The sequence below is a fragment of the Bidens hawaiensis genome, unplaced genomic scaffold, assembly GCF_021521415.1.
Source record: "Bidens hawaiensis isolate Kalapana, Puna unplaced genomic scaffold, B.hawaiensis_p1.1 tig00046330_1, whole genome shotgun sequence".
NCBI classification, from domain to species: domain Eukaryota; kingdom Viridiplantae; phylum Streptophyta; class Magnoliopsida; order Asterales; family Asteraceae; genus Bidens; species Bidens hawaiensis.
Genome location: NW_027498278.1, coordinates 22,449 through 31,390, shown reverse-complemented (window position 1 = coordinate 31,390; position 8,942 = coordinate 22,449). Strand labels below are relative to the sequence as shown.

The following is an 8,942-nucleotide window of genomic DNA, read 5'->3' as shown; positions in this document are numbered from 1 at the left end:
CATCTAATACTCTTTTTAAACATAATATTCACCCTAAAGCAAGTTTCTTTGTATTTTCATCCTTGTTGTATATTTTTATATGTTAGCAAAAGAAAGAATAGATAGAGAAGATGAATTGTTCTCAACTTTCATAATTCACCTTCAACATTGTTTCAAGCATAACATCCATCAAATAACATTGTTTATACAAAGTACAAAACAAGTTATTTAAAAAAATTGTTATTGTGGTTTTATAAATATTATTTCAGTGTTATTTGACTATTGTTTAAATTTCGATGTTGAAGGACTTTTTTTTATAAATTTCAGCTAATTTAAAATTTTCTGTTTGATTTTAACAGTTTGCAGACGTTAAAAAACAAACCGTCTTTTTTTTAAGACTGCAGTTGTTTGGTCCACATCTTCTGCTACAGATGCCTGCATATGTGATCCACAGACTGTAAACATTTTACCTCTGAAAAAACAAGCATCACCTAAGAGTTCAAATGCCAAATAGTTTCAATCTAACAAATGACATTTGGTATTAATTTTAAAAGATATATAAATTCATTTAATAATGGATATATTATCAATAAAAATTTTCCTATTGCATATGTAGCTTTTTATTGACCGGTTTTACGACCAATTTTGTGGGTCGCAATCCACATACATGCTATCGTGGAAGTGAAAGCAAATATACAAGAAACACATGTTCATTTGTTTCATTAAAGAAACAAATAAATATAAATTTGCTATAAACGTACGTCATATACTCAAATCCTAAATTGATTTGGAGGGTCCATAAATGGTTAATATAATAATGTTATGTAAATCAGGTAACACATGATTAATGGTACGCATAAATATTATAATGATAAACTTTTAAGCGTCTCTCTTCACATTTGCTTCTATAAATTGAGACGGATTGTAACGTTTCAACATGTCAAATTGTCTATCAAAGTAGATTACAAGAGCAAAGAGATGGCAATGCAAAACGGTGAGCTATCTAAAAATTTACTTTGTTCTCAAACTCACATATGGAACCACATTTTCAGTTTTATAAAGTCCATGTCACTCAAATGTGCAATAGAGCTGCAAATTCCTGATATCATTGATCGTCACGGTTCACCAATGTTGCTTTCCGAGTTAGTGGTAGCCCTCCCGATAAACCAGGGGAGAACTCAATTCCTCTATCGGCTCATGCGCATCCTTGTTCACTGTGGCTTTTTCGTTAAACAAGGAGAGGGATATTTGCTAGCTCCGGCTTCTCAATTGCTTTTAAAGGAAGATCCGTTAAGCCATAGGCCCTTTGTGCTAGCCATGTTGGATCCAGTATTGCTGGACCCATGGCAAAATATGACCAAATGGTTCCAAAATGAGGACGTGTCCCCCTTTGACGTAACTCATGGGAAGGGTTTCTGGGATGTGTTAGGCCAAGAGCCGAGGCTTGGTCAATTATTCAATGAAGCGATGGCTAGTGACGCGAGGCTTATTATGGGCGTGGTTCTTGAACGATGTGGGGATGTTTTCGAAGGGTTAGATTCCATTGTTGATGTTGGGGGTGGTACGGGGACAGTTGCTAAAGCTATCGCGAAAGCCTTTCCCACCATGAGTTGTATCTGTTTTGATGTTCCTCATGTAGTTAATGGCTTGGTTGGAACTAAGAACTTGAGTTATGTTGGTGGAGACATGTTTGAAGCCCTTCCCAATGCTAACGCAATTTTGCTTAAGGTATGTTATTGGATTTTTTTTTTAATTAATCGAAAACAATCTATAGCAAGTAGCTAGAACGGAAAAGAAAAAAAAACAAGAAAAAACAAGTTATATTAAAAAGCTCTGGAGTAAACGTGACTCTATTTCTTGGCCGACGCAATCCTAAGTTTTACAAATCACCCACTTAGCCATCGGCACATCCAGATATATATCTTGGCGTCACAATTTTTTGTTAAGTTAATATTTATCAATTAACTTTATATATTTTTCAGTTTGAGCCGATTTGGTTCAAACTATTTTAGAAACCAGAACCTAGCATTATTCATTTTCATTTAGTTTAAGTAAATAAGTTTACTAGTTTAGCATCTAATTTTATAACGCTGTATATATCTTTGTTCGAGTTGGTTTTTTTTTCGTTTATTAAAAGCAATGTCATTTTAAAAATGATGAAAAATTTGGGGTGTTTCTTTTTTTAAACTTGAATTCTTAAAACTAATTTACGTAAGATGTCATAAATCGAAGGTTAATAAAATTGCTAAATAGTCATAACTGATAACTACAGTTGTAATAATCTGGATGAATTAATTAACGAATATAAAATAAGAGTATATGAGTAAAAGAAATTAAGTTGATTTAATAATCAGTGAGTTTAATCAAAACAATAAATAACAAAATCAATAATAGATCAAATTTTATTTAAAAATTTAAAACAATTTAAGATTTGTATTCAAAAGAAAAATACATAGCATCTCAAGTACTTATTAAAAAGCATGAAGCAAGGTTTAAGGCTTAACATAAGTACATTGGGGTATACCTTAATACCCAGGATGTTAAAACTGATTTGACAAAGGTAAATTAACCATCGGACCACAAATCAAGGGGTAGGGATGACTCTGTCACCCCCAACTTAGGTCAATCTATTCTCTTAACTCATATATTCTTTTAGATTATATTTTACATTTTTATTATAATTTAGTCTCATAATACATGTACAACATTGATTAATTTTTTATTCTATGAGTAACTAGTGGATTTTGCATGATTGGAATGATGAGGAGTGTATAAACATATTGAAGAAATGTAAAGAGGCGATCCCAAGCAAAGAAAATGGAGGAAAACTATTGATCATTGACATGGTTATAATGGTTGATGAAGGTGCCACTAACTTATTTGAGTCTCAACTTTATCTTGATATGCTTATGATGACTTGTGTAACCGGAAAAGAGAGGAGCGAAAAAGAATGGGCAAAACTCTTTTTCGATAGCGGCTTTAGTGATTATAAAATAACTCCGGTTTTGGGTTCAAGATCACTCATTGAAGTTTACCCATGACTTATTTCTTCATGATTGACTTAAATAAGAAACTTGATACTATGTTCTTGTTTGTGGTTTCTTGTATCAATGTTTTCATTCTATATCATGTTTCCTCTTATTATTGATCGGTGTATTTTTAATACTCATATTTGCATGTTAATTAGCTATAAATTGCATCAGTATTAAAGTTAAAATATAAAGGGAGAAAAAAATAATAAAAAGTGTGAGAAGGATTTATAACCATACAAAAAACCCCTATAAATAAATTCAAAAAGATAATAAAAAAACATAACTCAAATAAATAAAAAATGAAAAAATTTAAAAACAAAAATGTTTCCGCCATCATTCCCGTCAAAAATAAAAAAAAATTATTGACGAAAAGACGCGATGAGGAAAATGAACAAAAGACACAGATATAACTAAAAAAGACACAATAGATCGCAAAGTATAACACAATGCCGAACAAAAGATAGCACAATGTTAAATAATATAACACAATATCAAGAAAAAAAGACACAATGTCAAGGAAAAAAGACACAATCAATGACGAAAATAAACACAAAACATAATGATAAACAAAAAGACACAATGATATTTTTCACTTACCATTGTGTCTATTTTTTTTAAAACGAGAAAGACGGTGGAAACATTTTTGTGTTTTACTTTTTTTTTTCGTTTTTTATTGAATTTGGAATTATGATTTTTTTTGAGTGGTTTTTGTGTGTGACTACAAATTCTTTGTATCCTTCTCATTTTTGTTTCACCTTACAGAATAACTTGACCCTATATATAGATATACTAATTTTTATCCTCAATATTACGATAGTTATTTTACATTATTCGTTTCTAATATGTATGTGTGTATATATATATATTGTATTTTAATTTTATTTATTATAAAGAAGTTAATAATATACTAAAGGTTTGATGATGAAAATGTTTCACAAATAAACGAGATGTTACAACCCGGTTTAAAAGTTATTGGGGTTTAGTGAGACCCGTGACCTGCTTATTTTTTTACTATAAAATTTTTTCTTAATTATAAATAATATCTTTCTAAATAAACCATGTATATTCATATATTATAGGATTTTCATATCAAATATTTGATGAGATTAATTGATAATCTAATGAGAAGTTATAACTCATTTAAGATCTATATGGGTTTGGTGAGACCCATACCCGTGAATTCAGGTCAAATACATGAGAATTTTTCATCTACCTCTTATAATAAAAAAACTACCACTTTTGCCACTTGTCAATCTCATAGCCCTTCTCACATTTTTTCCAAATAATTTCAATATATAGTCCTTTATCTTTTAAGTCATTTCAATATATGAATTCAATATTTTAATTAAATATAAAGTCTAACTGATTCATTCATTAACATTAATTGTGAAATATGAAAATATCAAAATTGAAGTTGCAAGTGTGTTAGAATAAAATTTTAAAGTCATAGGTAATTGCAAGTTAAATAAAATAAAGGTGCATCATTGTTGAAGAATTGGAATTTGTATGGTAAGCTACAAATTGTTTTTAAACTAGGATTCGACAACAGTGCATAACTTTTTATATAAGATTGGTTTCAAATTTGGTATTAAAAATTTCTCATATGCATTTGAACAAAATAAAATGCGTATTTTCTTAATTTTCCCCAAAAATTTTGTATAAATATTGCAAACATGAAGAATACTTATTATACTTACATACATATCTTGGAGCTTAGCATCAAATCATTGAAATTGAATATTATAATTATAATTCATATGTATAACGATTTACTATATGAACTATCTGTCATTTATTTATATAACTTTTTTTTTGTGTAGTATAAAGGGTTTTAACAATAAGAAGATCAATATTTAGTTTTCAATATTTCTTCCATAACTCAGACCAAAATGCTTCAGAAACATATAAATTTATGACTTGATTTATACTTTTTTACACATTTAAATATATTTGTGTAATTTTAATTATGTAATTTTAATGTAAATTGTAATTGTATTAACAATATATGATCATTTTTCTTGACAATATTTCACTTAATAGTTAAGGTTTAAAATTTTCATTAATTACCCGTGTAATACACGGGCCTCAAACTAGTTTATAAATAAAACAATATCGTGGCTTGAGAGGATGTGGGAAAGAACCAAAAAGCTTTTAAATGTTTCATTTATATATATTTAAGATTATTTTTATTCATTTCTTTATTTAGTAGGTTATAAATAAAAAAAAGTACTCGAAATATGAAGAAGGGATTAATGATTTGATAAAAAGCTTAAAAACAATTTCAATAAATTATTATTTCAAATTGTTTTATTTCTAATGATTTTAAATTCACATGTTAGTTAATTATTATGAACGGACTGGACGACCGAGGCCCCAACCATCTAGCCCAGTCCAGCCCAGCCCAGCCCAGCCCATCGGCCCAACAAACTAAATTGTTATTTACAAATGATGATATACGCGGGCGTGGAGAATATAGATAACGAATATGGTGAATGATGATTATTTGTGTTTGAAGAGGTAGGTCCCAGCAGAACCCAGTTGGACCCGCAAGACTCACCTTGAAGAGGGTCGTCTGCGCAGAAACCAACTGGATCCGCAGGACCAACCATGCTCAGAGACGTGACGTCCTTACGCGCAGTACGCAAGCTGTTCCCGCAGGAAATGCCTCCCAATGGTGAAGGACTCCGCCTGTCCCCGCAGCCTCGGATACAAGCCATCAGGGAAGGCCACCCGCGCAGCAAGGCTACACGCACAAGGCACTTAGCTCTCAATCATTCAGTGTCACCTGAAGGAATGAGCGAAGCCGGGAACAATCCCGCACAAGGGCGGGAGGGGGAATACTCCCGCCCAAATAAGCCAGTCCGTACGATACGGGAAGATCTTCTGTACTGTACCTGACGAGGTATGGGAAAAAGATCTGACTAAAGATACGACAGCTTATTGACAACAGTATGGCGAGCAGCATGCTCCTGCACTGTATGTCACTATTAGCTGCTGCCTACTCACCAACTCCTGTCATACCACGTGCGTAGCCGGCAGTTGGTGGAAAAGGAATGGTATACAGTAGGCCTGGTCACTATCAGCCGCTGCCTACCCACCAACTACCAGCAGGGCACGTGCGTAGGCTACTGTTGGTTGAACAGGAACACTGTTGCAGCCGGCCACACCTCCTTGGAAACCTACCTTCGGCTATAAATACCACAAATGGTATGACCATCTCATCTTATCATATTATCATCATAATATACCTGATATCTGCTCTAGCAATCTCTTAATATACATTTATATTTAAAGAGCAATCTAGTCTGATTCTCACGCCGGAGGGTGGTCACAAGGAGGAACCCCCCCTTCTCAGTGACAAGCTCACGGTGTCTGTTTTGCAGGTTATCAGAAGAACCATCTTCTCAAGGTCTAACCCCTCGTGGGAAACATCTATCTAACCCCCAGGTTACCAGTAATCTGCCCGGGGTCCGGTTAGTGTTTCTTCAGTGTTCTTCTTCCTATGGGCGTTCTTTCTAACCGTACCCGAATACCAAACCCGAACGGAAGTGACCCGAGACCTGAATAACCCGACCCAATTAAACGTCTAACCCGAACCCGGGATCAAATAATCGGGTTGGTAATTGGGTTGATATACCTATAATCGGGTTGACCCGAACAACTCGAATAACTCAATGCTCGACTAAACGTCCAATGTTTATAGGTCTAGAGTAATCAAACATCTCGAATCTGCATCATATTTCATTTAATGAAAAAAAAAATAGAGAAACACATAAAGTAACACTTAAAACTCCCATATAGTGAACGAAAGAATCATCTAGTTAAGAATGTGATTATGCTTAATATATCCATAAAAGAAAGTAGAATTGTGTATTGTGATACAAGACTAGTTTACGATGAAGTTTGACCATAAAAGAACCATCATACAAGCCAGATGGCATATAAAGCACACACATTTGAGTATAGATAATACATGGATCGAGCAGGTTGCACCTTTTGGGTTTGACACGGAGCAGATGAATAACTCGAACATAATAATTAATATTTCACGATAAGGACGAATAATAGCTCAACCAATCTAGATAAATAAAAATGCTTTAGAGTTTAGATAATGAAACCAATTTGAATAATGAAACCAGTTTATAATTCTATGGATAGAGTTTGACAAATAGATAAATAAGAATATATATTTTTAACTTGTTAAACCCGAAACCTGACTTGAATTTACCCAACCTATTTAACCCAAAACCCGACCTTATTTGGGTCGGTTCATGTGTCAATTTTCTTTGAGCTCAAATATGAACAACCTAACCCGAACAACCGGAAACCCGAATAAATATCCCGAAAAACACCCCTACTTCTCTCTCTCTCGCTCTCTCTCTCTCTCTCTCAATTGTAATTCTTAGGTTAATCAATAGAATCATGGTTACCCGAGTTGTTCTCCGAGAATCACTAAATTTTTTGGGTCGAAGGTTGTATAAATTCGGGCCTTAGGTAGATTATAGGCTTTAAACAGGAGAATTCTTATGCATTTGTTCCAAATTCACGAGTATGGATCTCACCAGACCTAGATAGCCCTTAAACGGGTTAATTAAACCATTTCATTGTATTAAAATTTAATCTCAACAAATATTTGATGTAAAAATCCTACATAATAGGGATATACTAAAAATTAATATCTAATTAAAGAAATTATTATTTTTATAATTAAGAAACAATTTTATAATTAAAAAAATAAGCGATTTATGAGTTTCACCAAACCCGGATAGCTTTTAAACGAGTTATAATATTTCATTTATTTGTACTACTCTTTCATCATCAAACCTAAGTATATTATTAACATCTTTATAATAATAAAAATTAAAATCCAAAACTATATATATATATTAGAAGCTTAAAAACGAAAAATGTAAAACAACCCTCGTATTACGGGGGATAAAAGCTAATTATATATAAATCCAGCTTCTTAAGCATAAAAAATTATAAATTCTAGAATTTTATATATGGAACCCGATAAAAAAAAACAAATACTATAAATTTTACCTCACTAACTCTCGGTAAGTAAACTTTTAGTAAGACTAATTTACGATCAGCTTACTGTAATAAATCAACTGCTTCTCCTATTTAACTTACAATTTACAATTGTTTATCGGTGTTCACTCAAAATAGCACATTCAATTTAAGCTGATTTGTTAGTAAAACACATGATTTAGGGGATTGATTTTTTTTTTGTTATATGACTTCACTAATTATTATAAGATATAATTTTATGAAGTTGATTGTTGCTGATACATAACAAGAAGATGCTTCCCTAATGCAGTTTTACAATAGTTCTATACAAAAAACTTATTATTATTGTTTCCAAACGAGACCACACGAGTAGCGTTCTGCATCAATGTATATTGAAAGATGAAAGAGGGCCTCAGTTTTTTCCCTTATTTTAGGCCTCTAAAATGATCGAGCTGTTACTGGACATCGATATCATGGAAACAGCACAACGCGCAGGGTCATGAATTATGGTTGAATTTTATTTGGAAAACCTCTTGTTTTGTGGCACTTAATCACGTAGAGAGTTGTAAGTCATTTGCTTGCAAGTTATATGTTGTACGGCTCTCGCCTGTAAAAAAAATGATTAGTTGGCATGCAAACTTAGAAAATGATCAAGGTTTGTTGTCGTTTAGTCTGATTTCTCTTACATCATCAATTTAATTAATTTTGTTCAATATAATGATAGATTAAACAAAAAAAATTAATTAATTTTCACGTTTTTCTTTTTATACTAACAGCATAAATTAGGCTTACATACTTACATGCATAATTTTCACGTTTATTTATTTAAGCTCATCAAATCAAAAGCCTAATATGTTGAAAAATATAAGCTACAATTGGAGTGGGGGTGGTGCCATTTTCATGCAAATTCTATTTTATTTT

The 8,942-nt window shown here is 32.2% G+C and overlaps 1 protein-coding gene across 1 annotated transcript; it reads left to right on the top strand.

Moving 5' to 3' along the window:
• Positions 1 to 858: 858 nt before the first annotated feature.
• LOC143596396 (trans-resveratrol di-O-methyltransferase-like) lies at positions 859 to 3,038 on the top strand. The gene is made up of 2 exons (XM_077075180.1): positions 859 to 1,707; positions 2,718 to 3,038. The coding sequence occupies exons 1-2, from the start codon at positions 958 to 960 to the stop codon at positions 3,018 to 3,020; spliced, it is 1,053 nt and encodes a 350-aa protein (XP_076931295.1). The 5' UTR covers positions 859 to 957; the 3' UTR covers positions 3,021 to 3,038.
• Positions 3,039 to 8,942: the final 5,904 nt, after the last annotated feature.